This window comes from Protopterus annectens, chromosome 3.part0, assembly GCF_019279795.1.
Source record: "Protopterus annectens isolate FY-2018-M chromosome 3.part0, PAN1.0, whole genome shotgun sequence".
Taxonomy (NCBI): Eukaryota; Metazoa; Chordata; order Ceratodontiformes; family Protopteridae; genus Protopterus; species Protopterus annectens.
In genome coordinates, this window is record NC_056731.1 from 1,543,253,291 (window position 1) to 1,543,281,038 (window position 27,748).

At 38.8% G+C, this 27,748-nt stretch overlaps 1 protein-coding gene across 1 annotated transcript in view; it reads left to right on the forward strand.

Annotated features, from left to right (window-relative positions):
* The window catches only part of LOC122796834 (cytochrome P450 2J5-like), a 571,510-nt gene that overhangs the window by 443,773 nt on the left and 99,989 nt on the right, over window positions 1-27,748 (forward strand). The window contains exon 8 of the mRNA XM_044065577.1: window positions 22,051-22,192. Within this exon, the coding sequence (XP_043921512.1) occupies window positions 22,051-22,192 (142 nt within the window). The remainder of the gene's footprint in view (window positions 1-22,050; window positions 22,193-27,748) is intronic.

Here is a 27,748-nt window from a genome sequence, read left to right on the forward strand (position 1 = left end):
TTGAAAGAAAAATCGCAACAGACACCAAAGACCATCACAAAGCATTATTTAGCTTTGTCAAAAACCTCAATAGCAACTCTCAGATCTGCTCCAAACTACAGCATAATGGATCAAAATTCACGGAACCAACTGATATCGCCAATATATTGGCAGATAGGTTCAGTGCAAATATCAGCCCAACCTCTCCCCCCAAAGGGCTCATATCCATACCAGAAGATTGTGCTACCCCTAAAATCATAGACACTCAGGTGAAAACAGCACTCACCAAGGCAAGAAACACAGCATCCATGGGACCAGATTGCATCCCAGGCTGTGTGCTACATGAGCTCCAAAATGAATTAACCCCTCACCTTAATACCATGTTTAACCACAGTCTCACCTCAGGCTATGTGCCCATAGAGTGGTGCACGGCAACAGTCATACTGCTCCACATAAGAGGTGCAACCACTGACTCTGGGAGTTACCGCCCCATCAGCCTGATGAGTCTCATCTGCAAGGTCATGGAGCGCATCATCATGGAACTCATAAACAATGATATTGGGAACCTACAAACCCTGGACCCAACCCAGTTTGGGTTTGTGAAGGGAAGGTCTTGTCTTCTAAATCTGGTTGACTTCTTCAAAATGGTCACTAAAGCAATAGATGAGGGCAAGGTGGTTCACGCAGCATACCTTGATCTTGCAAAGGACTTCGATAACATTCCCCACTCGGGAATTACAGACAAACTCACCAGCCTAAATATAAACCCCTACATAACAAGATGGGTTGCAAACTGGTTCACGGATAGAACCCATTCAGTGAGAATAAGAAATGCTAGATCAGACTCCAAACCTATGACTAGTAGTGTACCACAGGGCTCAGTCCTAGGACCCCTCCTGTTTGGTATCTACTTCTCGGAAGTACAAGCAAAGACGGAGGGTCTATGGCTAACAAATTTCACAGATGACTGCAAACTGGGAGCCATAATAGAGAATCCTGGTGATGTAGACATCCTTCAACACATTGCTAAAGTGGTTAAAAAATCCTTCTACATGGCCCACCTTACCACAAAGGGGTTTGCATCTAGGAATAAGGAAGTAATTATCCCCCTGTACTCATCACTAATTAGACCCATTATTGAATATAATGCCCCATTTGTGATGTACCTAACAAGACATCTGCAGTAGCTGGAGTGGTCTCAAAAGTACCTCACAAAGAGGATAAAGGGCCTTAAACAGATGCCCTATGCCATGAGGCTAAAAAACTCAGCCTGTACTCGGTCGCGTACCGGCTACTCAGAGGTGATCTCTGCCTGACAAACAAGGCTATGTCAAACCCCAAATTGTTAGAAATGCTTCACCTAAGGAAAACCCAATCCACCAGAGCTACATGCTCAAGGGACATAAACCTAACATCATCAATAAACAGGACGTGTTGGATGGACAGATTCATGTCCTAGAGACTACCCTTGCTCTGAAACAGGGTCCCCATATATGTAAGACAGAGCTCCTCATTGGCACTCTTCAAGTGAAATCTTGATGAGTGGATGGGAAAGAGGAAATTTACCCCAGGAGTCACTTCTGTGGCCCTGCTCAATAAGGGTGCAGGTAACTAAATCACCTGGGAGAGAGTGCTATAGCACAAAAGTTATGGCTAAGCTTAATTATGCCCTAGGGCCAATAGCCTAGTACCTACCTATGAACCTATTACATGTGTCCAGTGGACACATGTGTGAAATGGACAGCTATGAATGTGGTGATATTTTTTTTGGGAACAGATTGCTTTTTTTTTTCAGGTGACAGTGGGATGTTGGGGAGGGATAGTAGGTATATTTGTGGAGGTAGGTTAGGTAGGTTAACAGACAAGACAAACAAGACACATACAGGGGTGGTATATGACACATATGGGGGGTGAAAACCATGGTCAGGAGGGGTGTTTGGAAATTGGAAGCCCCCTAGTGGAGACAGTTGGACTGAGATCCCCACCCATGGGCAGTCACCACTGCACCTTCACAGCCCCGAAGATGGCTGTGCTGGGGGGCTGAGTCGCAGAGCCAGGCCAACCCTCTATTCACAACATGCAGCCCTCAAGCTGGCGTAGAAGATCTCCAAACTGCTGATGGAGCTCTCTACACACCACGACCTGGACCTGGTGACAGGTTCCTGTCCGCACCCACTTCCGGGAGTGTGAGCCCCATCCCCTGAGGTGATTCAGTGGTGCAGGACCAACGGATGAGGAGGTCCCGGGTTGGGCCCCAGATGTGCTGGTGCTTGGTGTCACTGCCAGCTGAGGTGGGACAGGTGGGCCTGCTGGGACCCACATTCCCATACATGCTATGGTGTTTACGGTGTATCAACATATGTGGGTTAGTAATAGTCAACACATTCCAGGGTTAAGTATAACAGCGTGGGAGGTTGGCATAATGGTTAAGGTGTTTACCTTACAGACACAAGGTGCAGGGTTTGATTCTCACGTTGGGCAATTGGCTGGGCTTAAAATTGCCCACAAGGGTAGTTAGCCTAGTACTAATCTATGAACCTATGAACCTAGATATTCCCATTAACCCAGACACCAGATACGGACCAGTTGCATAGCAAACGGAACACATGCATATATGGGACCACAGTGGCAATAACAACAGCATGCAGATATATTGATGGCACCATGCCATCAATTTTGGAGTATTTCAATATAACACATGCATGGAAACAGATTTAAATAATTGTCAACCAATAGGACATATGTCCCAACAGAACAGTGAAGTCATTACATACCATTTGAGGTGGGTATGTAGTTTATTGTTGGAGATATGGTGGGGGGGATGTCAATTAACAACTAGTATATTCCTGTAGTCCACATTACTTTCCTAGTCAGTGCTGTTATCTGTACCTTACAAGTATTACTATACTACCCTATAGCCTTAGTTTGGAAAGTGATATGGCTGTCGTCATCTTTATACATTAACTGGTTTTACCTGTAGTATACACTTCTTACCTGGTTACCTGTGGGGGAAATGTTTGTTAACACTAACTGTTTCTACACATACTCCGAGATTCCAGGTTGATTTTATGCACATAAGCTGTCCATCTCTTTCTGCCCAGACTCTGGCGATGTCTTGACCACATGCAGGTAAACCGGGACATATCTATACTATTGCCCACTTCAACCTTTAATGACTCACCACACTCTTATACAGGCTTTCCTACACAGTTATGTTATGTAGCACAGTGTGGGTGACAGTGATCAGTGATACCTTATTATTCAGAGCAACTGCAACACTCACAATTCCATGCAATACCAGAGTAAACTGTACCAGTACAGTGTATCAAGCTTTTTATTTCTCAACACAGTGTTCAAATCCGACGTACCTCTGGGAGCAATGTTTGTTAGCACTACCTGAATGTTGCCACACAAAGTGCCAGATTACACATAAATGTTATGCACATACATCTCACTCTGTTACTGTACACACTCTGGTCACATCTTGACAACATGGGGGTGTAGATAGGACATACTTGGCTTAATTCTCTCATAACAGTTTTGGCAGTTGCTAGAGTGACACGTTTGTTCTCATAGATGAATGTCAATCAGTTTTATTTCCTGTTTGCTGCCTATACGTCTGGGATCATCTCACTGATTTCCCAGGGGGACAGGTTGACAGGTAACAGATATGGGCCACTTTACTGGACATATCTGTACAGTTGTGGTGTATGATTCTGTATGCAGACTACTACCACTGCCATGATTCGAACCACGGCTGTGTGTGCTAAAAATGCAACAGTTCACGTCTCAGTTGCATGTGCTATTCGGATTTTGTTGTCTGCTTTTTCACTGTTTTCTATGTGTGTCTCTCAGTTGTACTAAATGGCCTGTGGGGATTACACCAGTCATATACTGGCATTCCTACACATTCTATTTATGGTGGACAGTGTGGGTAACAGTACTTAATACAACAGTACTATTATGTGATTGCAAATTTACATTACCATATGATACCAGAGTATACACATGCAGTCCAGCAGACCTTTATTGTCAGGCTATTCCACTTTTATTTACATACAAACTATATGAAACTCTCCCTGCCGTATTCTCCAGTGTATGCAGTACTTGCCTTAAACAATTCAGGTTTTATACAGGCAATTAATTTACTAATACTTTTAGGTTAATTTCCTATGACAGTACATGCAAGAATATTACTGACCTGCCTCGCATTGCAACCTCTCCAGGTGACTTCCATGCACCTTCTGGTTCACAGCCCACTTACTTGAAGCTGTGGAAGACATAAGAGGAATATTTAACCATACCTATCCATGATATACATGAGCTGGCAATTATTACACACATGGAGTGATACTTACACACAGCTTGGACAGCCCCTGCTGTTCTAGCCTCTTGGATCCACTGCTCCAAGAGGTACGCCTTATGATGCTTCAGGTTGGCATAGTGATGCCTGACCTGCTCATCAGTTCAGAGTATGCCAGTGGCACTGGTGAGGTAATGGGCGAGATGGTCCCAGCCATCTGCCCTATATTGGGAACCCTGGTACTGGCCCTGCAGCAGTCTCTGCTCATGGTCTTTGACAAGGAGTCCTGCCAAGACTCTGGACTCCTGGATGCACCAGCGCTGCACTTAGAATCACACACCTTCTCTCCTTTCTGCCATTGTGCCTGCAAGGGGAAGCTACAACTAATTATGAGATTTATTCCCGCCTATTGGATTTAACTAGGGCCAATTTCCTGCACTTTTCTGTGATTGGCCAGTTTTAAAAAGGCTAGGCTATGGGCAAATCTGCTTACCTAAGGTTGGCATTGTTTAAAGAGGTATACCAATGGGCACATTGAGTTAGATGGCCTACACATTGCTTACACCTCCTAAGCTGGCCTGTGTAATGCTTTGCATTGCTTACATTAAACTTTGCATTATATTTTCTTTTTGGCATTGATTTATTATTCATGACATCATATATATATATATATATATATATATATATATATATATATATATATATATATACATATATACCTAGTATCCATGATTCGTGTGTACGTACACTGTATGGGGTCCTTGTGTTTTACTGGGAACTTCAACACTCTGTTACAATTACACCTCACATCTGGGCTTACTGCTGTTCTCCAGTTCACATATTTATGTTATGTAGTGGGTTATAGAACATATGACTGTATACTGATTCCTTTCACAGGTTCAGTTTGATTTTACTATAGTAAGGACTTGTTTGCTGATACCTCATTCTTCTGTACTGTTGTGATGGCTTGGTGGTTAACTACTGTGGCTGTAGTGTATAGGGTCCTGGGTTCAAGACCTGCAAGGCTGTTTATTTTGCTGCTGGGTAGAACAAGGGCCATTGGATACAGAGTGATTAAGGCACATTTTAGCAGTTGTAAGGTGGCTTGCGTGGGTTTGCATGAAGGTAAGCAATGCTAACCTCCGATTAAACATGCTTTTAGAGAGTTAGCTTCAATATTGCTTAACCTGTGTGTGCATTGCTTACCCCCATGCAAATGGGCTTAAACTCACTTACTAGTGCTTAAATATGCTTACTACTGCTTATTTGTGCTTACATTTTCTTACTAGTGCTTACTCCCACTTACAATTGCACTGATTTAGACAGTAAGATCTAATGGTTCTTGGGAAGCTGGGAGATTTGGAAGCTGTATGCAGTTGTCATTCATTACATATTTTACCTTTCATTTGTATCCATGATTCCTGTGTACATATACTGTATGGAGCACATGTGCTTATCTGTGGACTTTGCAACATTATGACACTGACACCTCACATCTGCATTTAATGCAGTACTCCAGTTCACAAATATATGCTATTTAGTAGGATATGCAACTTAAGTATTGGTCATAACATGATTTGCCATGGAAAACGGAATGTGTTATAGTGGGACTTGAACCGGGAATGCCTGCTTGTAAGGTGCATGCTCTGCCCACTACACTATTGCTATACTGCTTCATTTGCCTATATCTTCCTTGTTATCCTCTTCAGCCATTTAAGCTGCATTAACCGTAGCTAAGCGATGGACAAACCCGTGCACCTAAGGTTAGCTTTAATCGGATTCATAATAAAAAAAAGGTTTGTTTATTTGATTTGTATTTACTATTGCTGTTGTACATGTGGGGAGATGTTGCTGGGGATATGCGGATACCTATGAGTGGTCTCACTCATTCCTTTGGCCTTTCTGCTGTTCTTCATTGCGGGGTCATGTATATTCTGAAATTTCTGCTCTCAGGCACACCCCCTGCACTCTTATACACTCCGTGTAAGATTAGGAGCTCAGGCAGCACGCCTTCATTAATATGTATGGTGTGCTGCCGCCCTGCACCTAAACGGCCGCTTCCATGCAGGACTAAGCTAGTCCTGCACAGAAGATTAGTAAATCTGGGGGATAGTTTTTTATTTCAGGTTCTTCAGGTTGAATATGAAAGTCCCAGGATGGGTGATATGGTAAAAAACACCCAATCCACAGAATTAAAGGGGATTCTATGCTTAGGAGCAAACTGTGGGTCAGAATTGATTGTTATGTTCTCCTGAAGCCAGTATTAAAAGCAAGAAAACTGAAGCATTGATTTACCATCAGTTTAGTATTAATAACAATAATATTAATAATATTTCTTACATGTTTTTATATGCAGTTTTTTATATGTTGATCTTTATGAATGATGTTTTTAAGTAACTATGTATATAATATGTTTGGCATCTGACAGCGCTTTTCATATGTTTGTGTTTCTTGAAACTTTTTTTGAATTAATTACCCTGCACTTTGGAGGGAATTCTGTGCATTTTGATTGGGTGTGTCCTAATGATTTTGTATATAAATGAAGGGCATTCTATACATGTTTTATGTGTCTGAAGAAGTAATGGTTTACATTATGAAAGTGCTTACACTGAATAAAGATTTTTTTTCATTTTAAGAAGAGCCTATTCATTGCCTTTGCCTTTGGGTTTCATTTGCATTTGCTTGGAGTTACTTACAGCACCTTAATTTGTGGGACTTTCTGGACTTTTTTTTTCCTTTGCCACGTCTTGGTGCTGTGAGTATGGCTGATGGCAATGCTAGAATTGTTGAAGGAGAAATGCAATGTTCCAGTATACAGACTGTCAATAAGAGATTATGTGAATGTTTGACTGAGCAGCATAACCTGTTACTTTTGGGTGACCTTCCTGAGGCTTCTGAGAGTTTATTCCATGATAAGGTCTCTGGTATTAAGATATGTGATATAAAAAGGAGCCTTGAGAATGATCTGTTTAAATATAAAAGGCTCCAATATGAATTATACCATTTTGAGGCTTTTTTGAAAAAAAAATCGTCATTCCTAGAGGATTTAGGGTCCTGAATATGCCTGCCTATGGAAACACTTATCTTCTGCTGTTAGCCAAATGGCAGAATATTAATTTAGCAACAAGTAGGCAATATATTCAACTCCTGATAGACTTCTTTCGGCTGGTTGAGAAGGAGTTAAACGACAATGTGGTTTGGCAGCAGTTAGAAATTGAATGTCTATTGGGAGAGGAATGGGTGGAAATTTCCTGAATGAATTAGTTGAGAAAATTACTGCATATGAAAACAAGCTTCTGCTACAAAAAAAGAAAAAAAATTAGTGAGAGATATTTATGATTTCTCACATCAGCATGTGTTCACTTGGTCCAGGAATCGTTCTGTGCTGGCCAGCAGTGACACCAATCAGGGAGCAACAATGGTGAACACCTCCAGTCAGAGGGGTGATGTGGAGGAAATGTCCAATCCCATTTCAGCAGTTCTTCCTGAATCTTCAGAACAACCTTCTTCAGTATATTCAACTCCATTGTTTCAACTGCCTCCAGTCAACAATCTGGGTCCTGCCCCTACAACTGTTGATGCGCGGTCAGTTGTGAGATGCAAGATTTTATCTGGACAGCAAGAAAAACCAGAACAAGTGTTTTCTACATTCCCCCTGCCATTTCGGACAGTATGGAAGAGGTCATTCGATACAGGAGTTCTACAAGGGGGACGGAAAAGGAAAGATCCACCAGTGAACGTTCAAACACAAACCCTGAAAAAGACATGGGGATTCGCAGAAGAGGATTAGTTTGGAACATCTTGAGCTATGAATTGTTGGAAGCTGAGACTCAATTGCTTTCGAAAGGTCTGAGTTTAATACCCATGGTAAAATCTGACTTTAGTGACCTTTTAATACAATTACGGTTATTTGCATGCACAGTGACATTGAAAAAAAACTGTATAAAAGTGAATGTGATAGTGATATGTTCATTTATAGAAAACCTAGTGTATTTATACCGACTATGCCAATGTAGAAATATTTTTACAGGCCTGCGAAAAAGATCTTTATGATGATTTTTGTAATATGGGAGCCAAAAAAATCTGACAATTTAAGAAAAGATGAGCAATTAGCCATTTCTAGTTTACAGAATAATAGTGATATTGTCATTTGACCCTCTGACAAAGGTGGGCCTGTAGGGCTCCCTATCAGACGATCGAAACGCTGCTTCCGCGAATATGAAATTATCGACATGTATTGCGCAAACTACGTAATTGCAGAACGTCCAAAACAGTGAAATATGAAATGTCGAACTGTTTTGGTTGGCCCATCTGCGGTATAGCTCCGTAAGGTAAGTGTGCGATAGGTATGGACCTTAGGGTAGGGTGCGGGTTAAGGTAAGTGTATAGATAGGTAATGTATGTAAGATTTAGTGTAGTGTTAGAAGTATGAATTTGTTAAATGTATTTATGTGTATTATTTATTTTGTTAGGGTATATCTGCGTAGGGGAAGTGTGCAGTAGTTACGGACCTTAGGGTTAGGGATGGGTTAAGGATAGAGCATAGATAGTTGCGTATGTGGGGTTTAGTGTAGGGTTAAAAGTTGAGGTTTGGTGCTTTACTTTAGGGATAGGAGTAGGGTTTGGTTAGTACATGTATGTGGTTTATTTCTTTTGTTTGGGAAGGTAGTATGTAGTGGGTGGTGGGGTTGGCCGACTATGACTGTTCGATGTTTTAAATTTCACGGTTTAGTGCATTCAGTCTATTCGTGCTTCCATTAATACATGTCACTCTTTTGGTATTCTCTGGAATGGATTTTTGCAGAACTGATATAGACCCAGCTTGTAGATATACTAGATGCAGCATATTACTATACTGAAATGAAAACTATGCTTTCTGATATGAATGTTTATAAGTCAGTTACATTAGAAGCTATCCAGAAAATGAATGACAGCATTCAGTTGCTTCTTTATGAAAGCATGTGCTTGGGTTTTTTAAATATGGAAATGTTAAACTATTTTACTATAGAAAATCCCTTCATACCTTGAATGCATTGTCTCCCCAAAATACATAAAACCTCCTTAAAGCCTAAGTTTAGACCAATAGTGGCAAGGGCAGGGTGGTTCACTGAGCCGATTTCTATATTTCTAGATAAGGAACTTAGAAGGGTTCTACAGGAGCATCATGTTGTGTTAAGAGACAGTGAATATTTTTCAGTTGACTTACATGCATTTACAGCAGGCCAGGCAACTGAAAAGTTTGATTTATTTGTAACCCTAGATGTAGCCTCTCTCTTTACATGCATCCCAAACAAGGAAGGTAGTTTTTGAATGAAGCCTTTATTAATAGAGGCTATTCAAGAAAGGAAATAGATTGGGCATATTCAAGAGTGAGACATGAGAGAGAGGGGAGAGGGAAACCTTATTTTTCCAAAGGGCACAGGGTTGTTGACTCATAGGTCAGGCGAAGATGCAAGAGTCCCTGTGGTTTTGTCCTTTGCTCAGGATGTAAATCTAGTTAAACAAATAATAAACATAAATTGGCACATTTTGCTTATAGATGGAGAAATTGGTGAGATAGTGGTTACGAAACCTAGGTACTCATATAAGAACAAATTAAACCTAAGGCAACAGCTGTGTTATCCTAGGATATTGAAACATCCTATTAATGTGAATGTAGGCACACAGAAGTGCAGAACATTTGCTTTTTGTCCATTCATTGATGAGTCCAGGTACTTCAGACATCCTGATACCATGCACCTCAGGCAGATCAGATGTACTGCTGACTGTAACACCAATAATGTTGTATACATTGCTAACTGCGAAGGTTGTTTTAAATTTTATGTAGGAAAAACAAATTGTCGGCTCAGTGAGAGGATTAGGGACCATGCATACTGTGTAAGGAAAGGGCAAGATCACAGTGCCATAGCCAAACACTTACTTTCAGAAGGTGAAACACATAGTTTTTTTCAGGTTCTTAGGTTGAATATGAAAGTCCCAGGATGGGTGATATGGTAAACAACACTAAATCCACAGAATTAAAGTGGATTTTACACTTAGGAGCACACCGGGGATCAGGATTGAATGATATGATCCCCCTGAAGCCAGTATTAAAAGCCAGAAAACTGAAGTGTTGATTTATCATCAGTCGTATTAATAACAATAATATTAATAATATTTCTTACATGCTTTTATATGTAGTTTTTTATATGTTGATCTTTATGAATGATGTTTTTTAAGTAACTATGTATATAATAGGTTAGGCATATGACAGCGCTTTTCATATGTTTATGTTTCTTACACTTTTTTTGAATTAATTACCCTAAACTTTGGAGGGAATTCTGTGCAGTTTGATTGGATGTGTCTTAATGATTTTGTATATAAATGAAGTGTATCTTATACATGTTTTATGTATCTGAAGAAGTAATGGTTTACATTAAGGAAGCGCTTACAGTGAATACAATTTTTTTTCATTTTAAGAAGAGCCTGTTCATAGCCTTTGCCTTTGGGTTTCATTTGGATTTTCTTGTAAATATTTGTAAATATGTAAATATTTTGTAAATAAGAATTATTTTTGTATATAAATAAAGGATCCCTACTCTTTTCAAGAGTTGCCATGATATCTTTTACTTTCACCTGAGTTACCACCAACTCAAACTGTTGAGGCCTCAGTTTAATGTCTCATCCGAAGAACTACTCACTCAGGAATGCAATGCATAACTTACACTACACTGCAATGTCTGTAATCTATCTGCCTACTGCAGGAATAAAATTGACAGTCTTCTGTACCAAAGGTCAGCGTGCTACCTGCTACACCACTGACTATGGCAATTCTGCCATTAGGGTAAGCATTGAGGTGAGTATCTGCGCTGTGACTACGCTATGCAGATTGATGTGTATAGGTACTACCACCAAGATATTCTGAGTGGTGAGTTAATGTACTGCTGTCAGGGAATGCAGAGTGGTAGTGAACTTGAGGACTAATTCCAAGGAATTTGGAATGATAAGTTACTGTACTGTTAACAAAGTCAAGTACAGTGATGAATATGTGTCCTTTTATTGCACTATGCAGAGTTGTGAGAGCATCCATTCCTATCAAGGTAAGAAAAGTGGTGAATTTATATGCTGTCACCAGGACGTATAAAGTATTCTGTATATGTGTCATTACCAAACTATTGAAAGCAGAGAGTATAAGTAATATTACATGAGTGTACAGAATAATGACTATTTGTGCTGCTACCAGAGTATTGAATATGTATGCTATTTTCAGATTACACAGGAGGTGAGTAAGTGTACTATTACCAGAGTATGAAGTGGTGAGGATGAGCACTATTATCTGGGTGTACAGAGTGATGAGTATAGTTTCCTTATTGTTACCAGAATATAAAGAGTTTTGAGTATTAGAACTATTACAGAGTATTTACAGAGGTATGCATACTATTACCAAGATATACAGAATGGTGAAAATGTGTGCATTGTTATGGGGATATGGAATGGGGATCATGTGCATAATAGTAAGAGTGTATGGACTGGTGATCATGTGTGATAGCCAGAATAAATAATTACTATTTGAGCATGAACATGCACATATAGATAGACAGATAGATAGATAGATAGATAAATAGATAGATAGATAGATAGATAGATAGATAGATAGATAGATAGATAGATAGATAGAATGATAGAATGATAGATAAGATAGGCAGATAGATGTGTGTGTGTGTGTGTGTGTGTGTGTGTGTGTGTGTGTGTGTGTGTGTGTGTGTGTGTGTGTGTGTGTGTGTGTGTGGGGGGGGGTATTTCTGCCTTTTGATTCCCTATTGACTTCCCATTTCATATAATATTATTGTAGACTTGATGAAGCCACTGAATGTGAAACATTTCAGATTTCCTAAGCAGTTCCCCATTAAACTGTGTCACAGCTGCATATCCAACCCACTGTTCTATTACTAACATTCAACATGTCACTGTAGATTTTATGGTAACTTGCTTACAGCTGGATTCTGTTGACAGCTGGAACTGTATTCAAGGTTTGCTGCAAATAACAGAAGCATGTTTTTAATTTTAATTTTTATTCTTATCTACTGCCAAGACAGCAGTATACAGCCTCATAGTGGTGGTCTTATTCTCAGGATTTAATCTGCTCTTAGGTTCACCTGATTGATATTTGTATTTTCTTTCTTATGTTTTTACACTAATCCTGAATGATTCCATTGAATTCCATGAGAGAAAGCTCTATAAAAGGAGAAACCCTCAAATAATATTACTATCTCTTGAAATTGTCTCCATTGCACCATACATTCCCCATGCTAAAATTCACTTTTTTCGACCATTCCAAGATTGCACACTAGCACTCATCAGCCAGTCATTTCCTCTCCCCTTAGCTCTACACCTTTGGTCCTTTTCCTCTTCTTTTCCTCAAATCTTGTTGCACCCTCTATCAGACAATTCAGATACATACGCTAATTATAGATTAGACAATTGGCTCATCTCCACCTTCTTTAACTCTGTTCTCTGTCCTTAACATTCAGGATTGGTACTTTTTTTTTTAAATGTAGACAATAGATCTGATGAAGCTCTACACTTTGTTTTATTCCCAAATGATGGTTTTGTCCAGTCTTTCTTTTCCATTGGAAAACTGCTTCCATGTGTGGTCTCTTGGATTTACTGAACTGAGTTTTGGTGCCGATATGCCTGAGTTATTAAGCCTATTATTTCAAATGTAAAAAACACCTTGGACTCCCAAAGTTGTACCATTAAGGTTTTCTCATCGGATTTTACACACACGCCAGAGGACAGAAGTTGCTACAATGAAGTTAGCCTGAACAAGGTCACAAAGGCATACCAGGACATCGTGAACCAACATGTTCTCCTACACTAAGATGTCTTGCTCCAAGAAGTTCTCCTTGACTTTTGTACTGAGGAACATTCCACCATTCCCAAATTCTTCAGGATTTCCACTCATCATAAAATTTTACAGGCTCCGCCCCACCACCACCACAACCAAACCAACTTCTTGCCACTGGAGGGGAATATGCTACTGAACTACTGGTGATTTCATTGAAAGAAAGTAATTGAAACCTTAACAAGCAGAGTTTCTTAATATATCTTCAGTGCTCTCGACTTTCTAAAAAATCTCAAATATAAAAAGAATTCAGCACATCATTTTAGTTATGATTTACATGGAAGCCCTGTATACTGTGCTGCTCCTCAATATTATATCTACTGTATCAGGAAATCACTCACAACCATCAATACTCTTGAAGATTAACTTTATTCTCTGAGTTTACTTCTGGATATATTTTTTTAAGAAATAACTTTTTATATTTCAACAAGTGATGGTGTAAACAGAGAAGCAAAATTCCCAAAGGTGCAGGCATGGAAACAAGATTGGCAAACATGGCCTTGGCAATATAGGAAGGCAAATTATTGTATAAATCATCTTTCATTCACATGATGGGATTCTATAATCACTTTATAGGTTCATAGGTTCATAGGTAGGTACTAGGCTATTGGCCCTAGGGCCTATATAAGCCTAGCCAAGGCTTTTGCCACCCAAGAAAATTATTTTCCTGTGCTACTGTCGAACAGAGCCACAGAAGTGATCGCCGGGGTGAATTTCCTATTTCCCATACAATCATCAAGATTTTTCTTGAAGTGTGCTAATGTGGAGCTTTGTTTGATATAGATAGGTAGTTTGTTCCAGAGTATGGGAAGTCTCTGGGACAGGACTCTATCCCTCCAGCATGTTCTGTTTATTGTGGTGACAAGGTTTAGGTCCCTAGAGCATGTCGCTCAAAGGGATTGGGATTTCTTTAAGTGGAGCATGTCCAACAGCTCTGGGTTTGATATAGCTTTGTATGTTAGGCAAAGATCGCCTCTGAGTAGGCAATATGCGGCAGAGTAAATCTGGAGATTTTTAAGACGGTCTGCATAGGGCATCTGTTTGAGGCCTGTAATCCTCTTTGTGAGGTATTTCTGTGGCCTTTCCAGTTGTTGTAGATGTCTTGTGAGGTACATAACAAAAGGGAAGATGTAGTCTATAATAGGTCTAATGATTGATGAGTAGAGGGGACCAATGACCTCTTTTTTCCTGGATGAGAAACCTTTTGTGATGCCGTGTGCCATATAGACGTATTTCCTGACTACTGTGGTGATGTGATTATCAAAGGAGAGACTGCTGTCCACCTGTGTCCCAAGGTCTCTTATCACACTTTTGTTGTTAAGTTTGCTACCACCTATGTGGTAGTTCATGGGCACAGAGTTTCTACCAAAGGGGATGACAATGCACTTTTTGGCATTGAGCTTGAGGCCATGGCTTTGACACCAGGCATCTGTCTCAGTGAGGCCCTTTTGTAGGATGTCCACATCATTAGGAGTTTCGATTATGGCTCCTAGTTTGCAGTCATCTGCGGACTTCATTAGCCAAAGACCTTTTGTGTTAGCCTGAACTTCAGAGAAGTAGATACTAAATATGAGAGGACCCAGGACTGAACCTTGTGGTACTCCACTTGTCACTGGTCTGAAGTTGGATTTGGAGTCTGCTACTTTCACAGTGTGGGTTCTGTCAGTGAGGCAGTTGGCAACCCATCTTGTGACATAGAGATTTATATCTACTTTAGTGAGTTTATCTAAAATTCCAGAGTGGGGAATGGTGTCAAAAGCCTTGGTGAGATCTAGATAGGCTGTGTGAACCACCTTACCCTTGTCTACAGCATTGGTGACTGCCTCAAAGAAGTCTATCAGGTTTAGGAGACATGATCTGCCTTTTACAAACCTGAAATGGGTGGGGTCCAGAGTTTGGAGATTACCAATGTCTTTGTTTATAAGTTCCATGATGATACATTCTATGGCCTTGCAGACCAGGCTCGTCAGGCTAATGGGGTGGTAGTCCCGGGGTCCGTGGAGGATCCCCCTTTGTGGAGTGGGATAACTGTCACTGTGCACCATTCCATGGGCACAAAGCCTGAGGTGAGGATATGATTGAACATGCTACTTAGGTGGGGTGCCAGTTCGTTCTGTAGTCCATGTAGAAAGCAGCCTGGGATGTTGTCAGGTCTCATGGATGCTGTGTTCTTGGATTTGGAGAGTGTGGTTTTTACCTGTGCAGCCATGATTACAGGAACTTTGCATTCTTCCAGTATAGAGATGGGCCCTTTAGGGGGTGAGAGGGGGGTAAAGTTAGCACTGAATCTATCTGCTAGGATGTTGGCAATATCAGTTGGTTCTGTATATTTAGTGCCATTGTGCTGTAACTCAGAGCAGATCTGAGTGTTGCCATTGAGATTCTTGACATAGCTAGAAAATGCTTTGTGGTTGTCTTTAGAATCAGTGGCAATTTTGTTTTTGTAACTAGCTTTGGAGGATTTTATGATCTCAGCTTCTTACTGAGGCTGACCAGGGAGTTCCTCCAATCATGGGATTGTACACTTTTTTTGCAACAGTTTCTTTCTTCTGTTGTAGAGTTTGTTTATGGCAGGGGAACACCAGATTTGCTTCATTTTTTTTTTGGAGGATAGTATCTTGGTTCTGTTAGGGATAGCACAATCCATGCACTGGTGTAAGTGCTTTTAAAGTACAATTGTGTAGGATTCAGCAGTTGTACCTCTATTGCCCATGTGCATGGATGTCGTGAAGTTTGCCACTTCTGTCTTAAGAAGTGTGAAGTTAGCTTTGGAGAAATTTTTTTATGGTAGTTTCCCTAATTGGGGCTGGTGGCGGGATGTGGATGTCTAGGGTGATTAGCTTGTGGTTGGATCTGACCAATGAGGAATTGACCTTTGGTGTGGAACACCAGTCACCCATGTTGGTAATTACCAGGTCTAGGATATTGCTGCCACAGGTGTCGGTGTGGATAAGTTGATCCAAGGCATTGGAATTTATGAATTCCAGAAAATGTTGAGCAAAAGAGTTGGTACATGAGTAGTTTTCCCAGTTAATGGTGGGGTAGTTGTAATAGCCGATTATTAGGGTATTGGGTTGTCCCCTAATATTTTCCAGTGTATCAAGATGTGAGGAGTGGGAATTCTGGGGCATGGTGGGGGATCTGTAGCAAGCTACAGTTTGGATTGCGCTCTTGCCCAGACCAGAGTTAGTTGCACTTGGATAATCTCAGTTGCATTATGCTGAGCAACTAGCCTGGAGGTGTGGATATCCTTAATGAATATGGACACGAGTCTGCCTTTAATGTTTTGGTCCAGGTTCGGTGGCCGAAAGGTGTGGTATGAATTATAGCCTGGTAATGCAGGGGTGCTCTCTGCAGCCTTGAACCATGTCTCTGACACTGCACAGATGGTGATGTTCTCCATTTTAAGGAGTGCCTCGAGTGAGTGCATTTTGAGGTTTAGACTTGTAGCATTAAGTAGCATTACCCTCAGATTTTGCTTGCTTGTATCTGTTACGGTGGTGAATTTGTCATTTGAAACTTGCCTAAAAAAGGCACTATAGGGGTGGCAAGAGCCTTAGCCAGTATCCGGAATCCCAAGGGCAACAGGTGCAGGCCATCTCTGGCAAAACATTATGGTCTGTCGATCTTGTCATCCCAGGCAGACAGATACTGGATCCCCTTAGAATGACACCATTAGCTTAGCCAATTGTTGAAGTCAATCATTTTGTCCTTGTACTGTGGTATCAATCTTATTTTCCTTTACCTGGAATGATTCACTGGAAAATGTGTATCTATTTTTTAAACACCAAGAACTCCACACTCACTACAACGTGGTGAAGTTTGCATTCCTGAATATTATTTAATAAAAAAAAAAAAAACACTCCCATAAACTCCAACAACTTATTTAGGAAACCTACACATCTGAATTTCTTGTTGCAAGCCTTCATCATGAATTCTCATATTACCAAGAGTAATGCAATTAAATCTCGTGGCATGTGCATTGCGTGAGTCTTGGTGGAGATAGAACTGTCCCTCTAGAATGAGATTACCAACCAAGTTTAATCCAAGGTATCTTAAACCCCATCATCATTCTCATGGAAAGCAAGGCATGCACCATCCTAGTCCCTTCATAAGATGCTTCTTGACCTCGCAAGAATGCCTAGAACAAAGAAGATCTCCAGCAAAGCATGACTGCAACTTACACCAGGGACTCAAGTGAAATTAAAAGTTTAGTACAATCCAGATGGAGCATACTGACATGGAACAAATACTTCAGCAGAATCCTAGACTTTGGGCTATACTTTAATTATTGGTGGACCAGAAATATCAGGGACTGGTTAGAGACACTACATCAGGAATTCCATGTGAACATTACAGGTATCTTCCCTTTGGCCCACACCCACCTCTGTGGAAATCATGCAGCCTTATGAGCCAGAAGGGATGTATTTACTATCCCATCACAAGGAAGAAATATTACAGCATGGAGTATAGTGACTGCAATACCCCCTATTTTGTTTGTTTTACTTAATGTGATGGCTGTTGAGCATTTTACAATGGACAACCATTAACCTCCATGAAAAAGATAATTACTAATCACATACATAACATCCATGTGAATGATACAAGTAACTAGTCACCACATATATACTGAGCCTCAAGAACTACATAAATATCACATTTCATTTCATAGAATAGGTCCACAATGTCCATCTGTGAAGGCAACACAAGAGGTTTGCTAGGAAAGAGAGAGCTGGAATTGATTATAAAGCTAAAAGCTTACCAAACTCCTGGAGTAAACATCTCATGCTACATCAGAAAATTCTTATGATTAAGATCTCCTGGTTGAAGGTTTGTACACTGAAAGAGTAATGTTGCAAGGTTGTTACAGTGGAGCCTTTGTAAACATTAAAACATAGAGGTAGCTGAGACACATTGGAAACATGAACCAGAAAGGTTTGTTGAAAATGATGAAGTAGTGATCATGTGGGATCACCCCATACAAGAAGCTATGATGGTATAAACAAGCAAACTGGTAGTTCAAGAGATAAAGACAGAAATTGTTCTGATTATTGGAATTGTTACACCTAGTAGAATAGTTGTGGTGGGGTGAGAGGGGCAACTGCACAGGGTGCAAAGTGTTGGGGGCACAATTGGCCAATCCTGATTTCTCTTTAATGTTTTAAAAGCTGGTATTGCATTTGTGATCAAACCAGAGTGCTGTAGCACTCCATATGTGGTCTAAAAGTGCAGCAACTGCTTGCTAAATTATAGCAAATAGTTTGCTACAGTTTAAAAGTAAAAAAAAGTTGTAATTTTTTACTTAAAACCTGAGCACTGTAGCACTCTATACAGGCAAGGTATACACTGTAGCAACTCTTTGCTATATTTATTGCAAACAGTTTGCTGTAGTTTAGAAGAATATTTTTTTAAATAAAATGGTAAATTGGGCAGAGTACAGAAACAGGACCTGAATGTTTGCGGTGAGTGGTGTAATATTTTATTTTTTATTTTTTTGCTCTTCAGTTTGAAGAGCTGGGGGGGGGTGTAGATCTAATGATCAATCATTTAAAATAAATGTACAGGTTGGCTTATTACAGTGAAGCACTTTTTTGTTTGTTTTGGTTTGTTTGTTTGTTTGTTTTTTGCTCTTCACTTGAAGAGCTGTGGGGATGGGGAGCTGGTTCATAATATCATCCCATGGTACTGTTTGAACTAGATATGCTTCTGGCTATACCCTGTGACCACAGTATCTTATGAACTGAAAGACACACATTTGTAGAATCTCAGTTCTTTCAAGCAGAAAACAGAGTAATGTGGAATAAGTATACACAAGATAGCTCCAGCTGTAGTAGGAGCTGCAGGGCTAGTAATAAAGAATCTTCAAACATATTTGAATATGCAACTAATAAAAGTAACCCCTTATGAACTCAAAAAGAGGCAATTCTGTGTACATTGCATGTGCTGAGAAGAGCACTTGCATCAAATGTCATCAAAGACTGAAGCAAAACTCATTTTTTTAACTTTATTTATGCCCTGACATAGGAATGGTGTCCATTTTCATTACCTTGTTTTCAGTGAAATGGGATCCGATTGGCCAATCAGCATGAGTTTAGGGAGGAAGAGCCGCCCTCTCCCTCAGGAAGTATAAATGGAGTTTAGAAGCAGAAACTGTTTGGAGGTCCGAAAGAATCAAAAATTACCAGGAATGGACCAACTCCTGGAATTACAAAATGAATTTTACCTGTGGCAAGAAACAAAGCCCAAATGGAAGCAGTGAAATAAACGGAGCCGTAAATAATGGTCAGCAACTTTTTCATGATGAGACTGTTGAGACTGAAGTTAAGCCTGAAATGATAGTGGGAATTTTAAAGTTTTAATTATTCTTCCAAACAAGTTACTAGTGCACATGCTAACTTGCTACCAAAGGGTTTATCATTTGTGCCTGCAAGGCACGCGGATCCAGTGAAAGCTATTATTGACTTGATATTGTTTTGTCAAAAATTTAACTTGGTTCTTTGGTTTAGTCACAAAGAGACTGGCAGTGTTAGTTCAGAATGCGGAGACTAAGTGTGTTTAATCTCCCTTTGCAACAGACTGTTAAAACTTTTGGAAAATGTTGTGAAGTTGACTTTAAACATCTTTTTCATGACACCTGTGAAGCTGAGTTTTGTAATTAAGTACCGATGAAAGGAGGCTATTGAGAGATATTACCACTGATTCCAGTATATGGATAATGAAGCCTGATAAAGGGGAGGGGGCTTATTATCTCAATTCTATAAGCTTGTTATTGTTAGAGGAAGCATATGAAGAAGTTTCAAGAAATGAAGTTTCTGTTGCATATTCTAGAATAGATAGTGTATAACATGATATGTTATTTCTGGGGAAAATAACAAAAAACGAGTTTGATTTCATGCATAATACCAAACGAGTTACTGCCACTATTTTTGGGATACCAAAAATTCAGACTAATATGATTAATCCCCCTTTTCATCCTATAGTGGATGCATCTCAATCTAAAACTTATTTTATAGCCAAGTTTCTAGATAATAAACTTAAGGAAGGTGTAAAAATAATTGTCAGGTTTGCAAAGATTCCAGGCAATTTTTGAGGCTTTTGGGCATTATTAAATTTTCTTCTGATGTTATTTTTGTCATGATAGATGTACACAGTTTATTCTCAGTCATACCACATAAGGAATGTCTTAACTGGCTTGAGAACCAGCTTTTTAAAAATACTGATCTGGGAACTTGGAAAGTTGATACTATGATGTCCCTAATGGAATTAGTATTGAAAAACTATTTTCTTCATTTTTGAGGCCCAGTTTTTTAGACAGGTCACTGGTGTAGCCATGGGTGCCATATGTGCCCCCTTTTCACCAATTATGTAATGGCTGAGTGGGAAGATTGATATGTGCTCAACAGCAACATTATAGGCAATTGGTGTCTCTATACCAGACTTTTGGATTGCATTTTTGACACCCCTGAAAGATTAGAAGTGTTTTTAGAGTACATTAATAATACCACACATTTTTTTTGTCTTCTTTCACAGTTTTGATAATTATAAAATTAATTTTTTAGATGTTGAGATTAGTCAAGATATAGCCAGTCGCAGATTTGTCTCTAATATTTACCTCAAGTCAACTTTTTCAAACTCTTATCTCCACTATTCCAGCTGGCATCCTATGAAAAAATATCAGTTGTCAAAGGCCATCTGGTCAGATTGACCAGAATAATATCTGAACCTGATACCATTTTTTTGAATGTGATGTTCTTATGGGCATGTTTTGAAGAGCGGATACACCCTTTAGTTATTTAAATGAAATATGACAAAAAATTATTATATTATTTACCTATTTTGAGTATTAATGGCCAAGGTGATAGTAAGACAGGAAAGGTAATTGATCAGCAGGGAAGTTCCAATAGGAAGTTGTTTATATTTACATTTACACTGGATAGTTTTGCCATTACTAAATGCATTAATAAAAATTGAAGTTTTTTTTATACAGACCCCATTGTATTAAGTAAAATTGGTGAGAAACCATTTTATCTTTATAGGAGAGACAAGTCATTTAAAAAATATTTGGAAGGAGTAAGTATGCAAGAGGGACAGCCTAAAGCATTTGTAATGAAAAAATGTGATTTTGCCCACATTGCTTCAAGATTATTTGTGGTAATGCTTTTATAGTTGGAAGAGTGACTTATAAAATCAATGGGCATTATAACTGTTGTTCCACAAATGTGGCATATTTAGCCCAATTCCTAAAATACCCTGCCTTCGATGTGAGTAAAACCTCTAGGAGGTTAAGTGATCAGATTTACGAACACAGCCTGGATAGTAGAAACAACAAACCTACTAATGCATTGTACAACCATGCAATGGTATGTAACACTCATGCTTTTGTCTTTTTAGTAATAAAGCAAATTAAGAAAAACATTCAGGGTAGAATAATGGATGAACATCTTGATGCTTGTGAGTTTAGATGTCGGATCAAATTAAATGCAGCTAGCTACCCTGGTCTTAATAAAACTGTCTGAATTCGGTTTTAAAATTGAAGCATCATGAGTGTGTGTGATTCTACGTAGTCTTTTGTTTTATCATGTGACCCTTAGGAGGGATATTTAAATGTTTGTTTTAACCTAATATTTTAGTTTTGATGATGTTCCAGTGAATTTTAAGAATTAAAGTGCTTAACTGTGGTTGATAAATGTTTATACTTCATTACTGGCTCTGAGTTGTCCTCTGTGCATCCTAAGGAAGTTTACTTTATTTGCTTGTGGATTCACATAATCTCTCTGTTCCCATGTTTCTAAGGTTACAAAGAATTTCTCTGCATAAATATCACTTAAATAAGTGATATTTTCTGGTAACAGACACTGATTTCTTTTCCTCTGCTGATTTACAGGGCATCAGGGTGATGGCTAACTTAAGCTCAGTGCTCTGTGATGAATCCCAGTGGAAATTTCCTCATGAGTTCAATCCCAAGAACTTCCTAAATGATGAAGGAGAGTTTATGAGGCCTGATGCTTTTCTACCATTTTCAGCAGGTAATATTAAGACTCGTACATGTCTTTGTTATGTTGCAGTTCTCAGTGGGAGTTATACAAACCACGAAAAATGTGAACATTCTATTGTATACGACTATTTCTATACACCTAAGCAAGAAAAATAGCATGACAGCAAGAACATTTTGACAGTAAAATTAATTTGTGGTGTTTGTATTGTAAGGCCCATGGTGACATTAACTGTACCACTAAAGAGTAATGTGATACTAATTTTAATGACAGAACGTGATTTTCATGATATTATTCTTCCTTAAGTGATAAATATGACATCATTATTAGGGATTTTTCTTCCTTGAAAGATATGAGAGGCAGTATTGTTAGGAAGTAGCATACCTTAGTGACATCACTGTGATAGTAAGTCATGTGGATGATGAAATGTTACTAAAAATGAAGTGACTTAATTTAATTGTTATTTTCTTTTTTTTCTCCAAGTCTGGTGATCTTATTTATTGAAGATGGTCAGTGCACTTTTGTTAAATATTTTTTATCCCACCCAGGAAGCAGTGTCATCAGAGTTGGAAGTAAGGGACTGTAATGGGTACAGTCCCTTGCATGGTGGGGTACAAGGTATTTTTCTAGCCATATAAAGCCCTTTATGTATTTTATCATATGGTAATTGTAAGTGAAGGTTAGAATGTACAAAGAAATATGCTGGGAAGTTTAGTGTATCTGTGAAGAACGATGCCTATGTGTTTAAAAATACTGTTTCTCAGCTTAGTTTGTTCCACTGGTTGGGCATAATTTAAAGGATGAGGTTGCTTCTTATTGTTTCTAATGGATAGAGGAAAATGAATGAAATGCCACATCACTCACTTAAATCTGTGGTGCAGAAATGTGTTTTAGTGTCTTATTGTTACTAACTTTGCTGACAGAAATATTTTTCAATAACTGATCTGCACCCAAGACGATACTTTACAAAAAGTAAAGAACATGCCTACAGATGTAGACAGTGCAGTTAAATGAAACAGGATATCAATGTTTGTACTGTGATACCAGAAGGGTGGCTGTGGTGATGCAGCAGTTAGCATAGTCACTTCACAGCAAGATGTTCTTTGGTTCAATTCTCAGCTGGAGTGTCTTCTGTGTGGAGTCTGCATGTCCTCCCTGCAGTCACGTGGGTTTCCTCCAAGTGCTCTGGTTTCCTCCCACATTCCAAAGACATGCATTAGGTGGATTGGGCACTCTAAATTGGTGCAGGTGAGAGTGTGAGTGTGTGTGTGTGTGTGTGTGTGTGTGTGTGTGTGTGTGTGTGTGTGTGTGTGTGTGTGTGTGTGTGTGTGTGTGTGTGTGTGTGTGAATGAGTGGTGCGAATGACCTATTTGTTTGAGATGATTGTCACTGTTGAAGTGACACCCTGACCCCATGTTCTAAATGGAAAAAGGGGTTGAGGATGGCTGGCTGGATCTGCATGATATGACTGTTACTGTTGAAGTGACACCTCGACCCATGTGCAAAATGGGAAAAAGGGTTGAAGTTGGATGAATGGATCAGTAACCAGAAAACAAGTGACCGTCAATAAACAAACATTTTCTTTGGATTCTGGAGGAACATCTTGTGTTGGTACCAAATGCAGCATATACTCTAGACAGAGTCTTATAGTCCTAACCAATCAAAACCTGGTACATTCAGATTCTTAATTCACTTGTCTGTGGCTCAGAACATTGCAATTCTGGAACAGCATCCTTGTCTCTTTTCTCACTCTTTTTCTTAGCTTTAAAACACTCAGTTCACTAATACACTCCCTACAGCAACATCATAGAAACTCTCCATAAATTTCACCAGGTTCTAAATTCCAAATTTTGTCCAAAACAATTTACAACAAACACTATCAGCAGTTGTCTTGTAATTCAGCATCATCCCATAACAACTCACAGCCATTGCTTCCTATCTCAACAATGATCCCTTTAAGTCAGCACCATGAAGTAAAGGGATAAAGCCCCAAATTATTTTCCAAGTGACCCAGGTTCAATTGTTGGTTTTGGTGTCTTAGGCATTAGCGGGGAGGGATGGGTGTGCCCATCACAGGAGGAAGGTGCTAATCAATTATGCTTCATGTGGGGAAGTGTGGTCTAAAGAAGGAAGTAGTCCTTGTTTTATGTGTTGATTAGCACATGGGAGGGTGTGAGGAAAAAAGGGAAGATCATTAAACAAAATATCCTTCCCTCAGCCAAAGCAGTTGCTGGCTTGTCTCCCCAAGGCACACTTAGGTTCCATGCTCCTCCTGTCTAGAATCAATAGAAAGTCCAGGGATGGATGGAGGAGTTGGCAGACATGGCAAAGGATGGGGACACTGGGATGGCCAGAATGTATGAAGCAATGAGGAGGAGGGGAAAGAAAACAAAGATCCATTTAGTTGCTATAAGCCACTTTCTAATCTTCTCACTTCAAGCCATAACTTATAATTTGCTGTTCTACTTTGGATTAACTAATTTTGTTGCCCTCCTGAAATCCAGTAGTTCTAAGTTTGCCCCTCTCACTTTCTTTCTTTCACTCTCTCTCCCCCTCTTTTTATACAGAGTGAACTCATCATATGCCTTATTAAATATTGTATTTAAAATGCATTACTACATATTAATTTCCACAATATCCATTTCAATCTATATAGCAGCCTATGCACTCCAGGCAGTTATTCGCCTTCTTCTTGTTTCAAAACACACAAATCCAATCTATTACTTAAAAATGGAGCTTAAACCTCAACAGTTTTCATATATACACCTCATTCCCTTCTGTGTTTAGACTCCAATAAGTTAGGACTAAAATTTTCTTACCCCTCACACCATCTCTTACTTACCCAAAACATATCTGCCCACATTTTCTGTCAACTTACACCAGCCTTCTGTAGGACAGATAACTTGTTTTATTCTATTTAGCATACACATATGTTTTTCTTTAATCCTTAAAATATGTATGTATTAAATAGCCTTAATGTCTGATGTATCCTCACAAAATCGTCATCATGAAGTACTCCCTATCTTCTTTCCTTCTTGTCAAACAACTCTAAAATCTCTATCTCAACTAGGTTCATATCCTTTAAGCATGTTCTTAATAATCTGTAATGTTTGTTTCCTTACTTTTTTTCTCAGTTATATTTTTAAACACTGGCCTCAGAAAAAGCATTACTTGTATTTGTTCTATATACATTCCTTCATAATAAGACATCTTCATGCTTTGTTTTCCTATTCTTTCTCCAAACTAGTTGCACTATATTTCTACACACTATCTCTAACTTTCCCCCACACTCTTCAAATAAGTAAACAGTCATTTTCCTCTGCATATTTATCCAGTATTCATTAATTTTATTTTACATTCATGTGGGTAAGTAATATTCCAATGATAATTTTCAGCCATGACCCTCACCAAAATAACCACTGTAATCTGCTTGAAACTAACATTTACTAAATGTTTAATGTGAATTATTATCTTGGAGCTTTTCTCCCCGGGCCTTCGATGAAAATGGACATGTATCCAGTCAGACTATCCCAGTCAACGAGTGTAAAATAAAATAAAATAAGTAAATTATAAATAAATAAATTTGACATTACAAGCATAAAAAGTATAATATATTCCAAACTGTAAGAAATGAACAAGTAAGAATGCAAAAAGTATCAATATATGCAAATACCTAAGAAACAAATTTGCACATACATCACAAAAGTATGGTATATCATTATCATAATAACAATGTAACATCATTTCATAAACAGAGGGAAGCCTGTTAATAATGTAAATTCCTGCTAATATTTAAGTCACTGTCTGATAATGACAATGAAATGTGAATGAAATATAAAAAAGTGTATTGGCATGAGATGTGGAATCAAAGGCTAGTGATAGTAATCACCCTACAAGTATTGCCTGCCTAACAGCCATTATCTTTAAAGCAGAGACGTTTGTTTCCTCTTTGTAAGTGGGCTTTGAGATTCTTCTTGAAATCGGTTAGATTGTCGATTTGTACAATATGTTCAGAGATATTGTTCCAGCTGGCTGGTGCAACTTTTTTGTAAATGGCCTTTTAGTGAGGGGATCTTTAAAGGAGGATGGGCTAGTTGAAGTGCTGCAATGTTAAACAAGAGAAGGCAGACAATCTCTTGAGTAAAATAAGATGTTTAGAAATGGTTGCTTAGATGTATAAAGCTGAGGATATTCATCCAGAATGTAACTCTTGCAGGTTCTGGGAGCCATTTTGCATTTTGCTGAGTTAGTACAGTTATGACCATGATGGTTAGCTATAGAAATAAACAGAGGGATATCATTTTCAGAAATCTGAAGCATTATTATTTTTGGGCAATAGTAATGCCAAAAGAGGAAGACAAGACTCTAATCTTGGTAATAGTACATTTGTTGCTGTGGTTCATCATGCTACATGTTTGAATAGGTTAGACATTTTGGATGTCACTGATCACAATAATGGCTATCAATATTAGTATTTTTATTAAAAAAAGGCTCATCCCTACCATCCTCAGTACTGAATGTAGGTGCCCAGTAAAGTACATCAACATTCAATTCCAGAAGAGGAAGGAAAATTAAAGTTACTATTTTTTTTTAATTTGCGGCACACAGTTGTTTATAGTCTCAATTTTCATTTTCTAGGCTTACATGTTCACCTTCTAGGGAAGGTGCAACTCTTCTTTGATTGTAGAAGGGCTACAACTGATTAATAATGAATCAAGTAAAGCTTTGCCATGTTTTTCCTCTTTATTTAATTTGATAGGCCAGTAGTGCAATCTTACTTTCTATTTATTTATTTTTTTTTATTTTACATTTGTTCACTGGAAAAGTCCATCTGGAACAAGGTCCATTTACAGCGGAGGCCTGGGGAGAAAAGCTCCATAACATAACAGTACAAATACAACAAATGACAAAAAAAATTCTGTACAGAGGCATGTATACAATCAGAGCTCCATGTCTTTATATGACAACACATAATCCACGAATGACAGAAAATTTCTATGCAGTGGCATATATACAATCAAGGAGATTTTTTGTACCTTAATTTGATTTGAGAAAGCTTGGTATATAGATAGCAAAACTTTGAATTCCCTATTGGTAGTACAAAGCATAAAAATGAAGGAATGGAATCTCGGAAATAATGCTATTCGGAGATATGTCATAGCATGAGAAATAGTTTGTAGAATAGTAATTCCTGATAGGGAGTATTTGAGGGGTTCCTATTAGATGACAGAAGATGCATTCTTTCGAATGCATCTTGGTTGAACTTAAAAAGACAAAAAGGCAAAATGACAAAGTGGCATATAAGCAAATTCTTTCCCTGGGAAAGAAATTGCTTGGCCGACTTTGTTACTTTGCCATTTTTGTCACTGTAGTGGGATCTCAGAGTTGGTATATTTAAGTAGGGGGGTGTGAGGTTCAAAGCCCCCCATGTCTGGGGGTGTGGGGGTGAAGCCCGAACCTTTATGTTATGTTTTAAATGCTTTTTTTTTATTTTTTTTTTGTAACAGTGATTTTTTTCCCCTTGGAAAAAAAATCGCTGTTCTCAGCGTTCGAGTTTGTAAGCTTTCATTTACATGAGGTTGATAAATC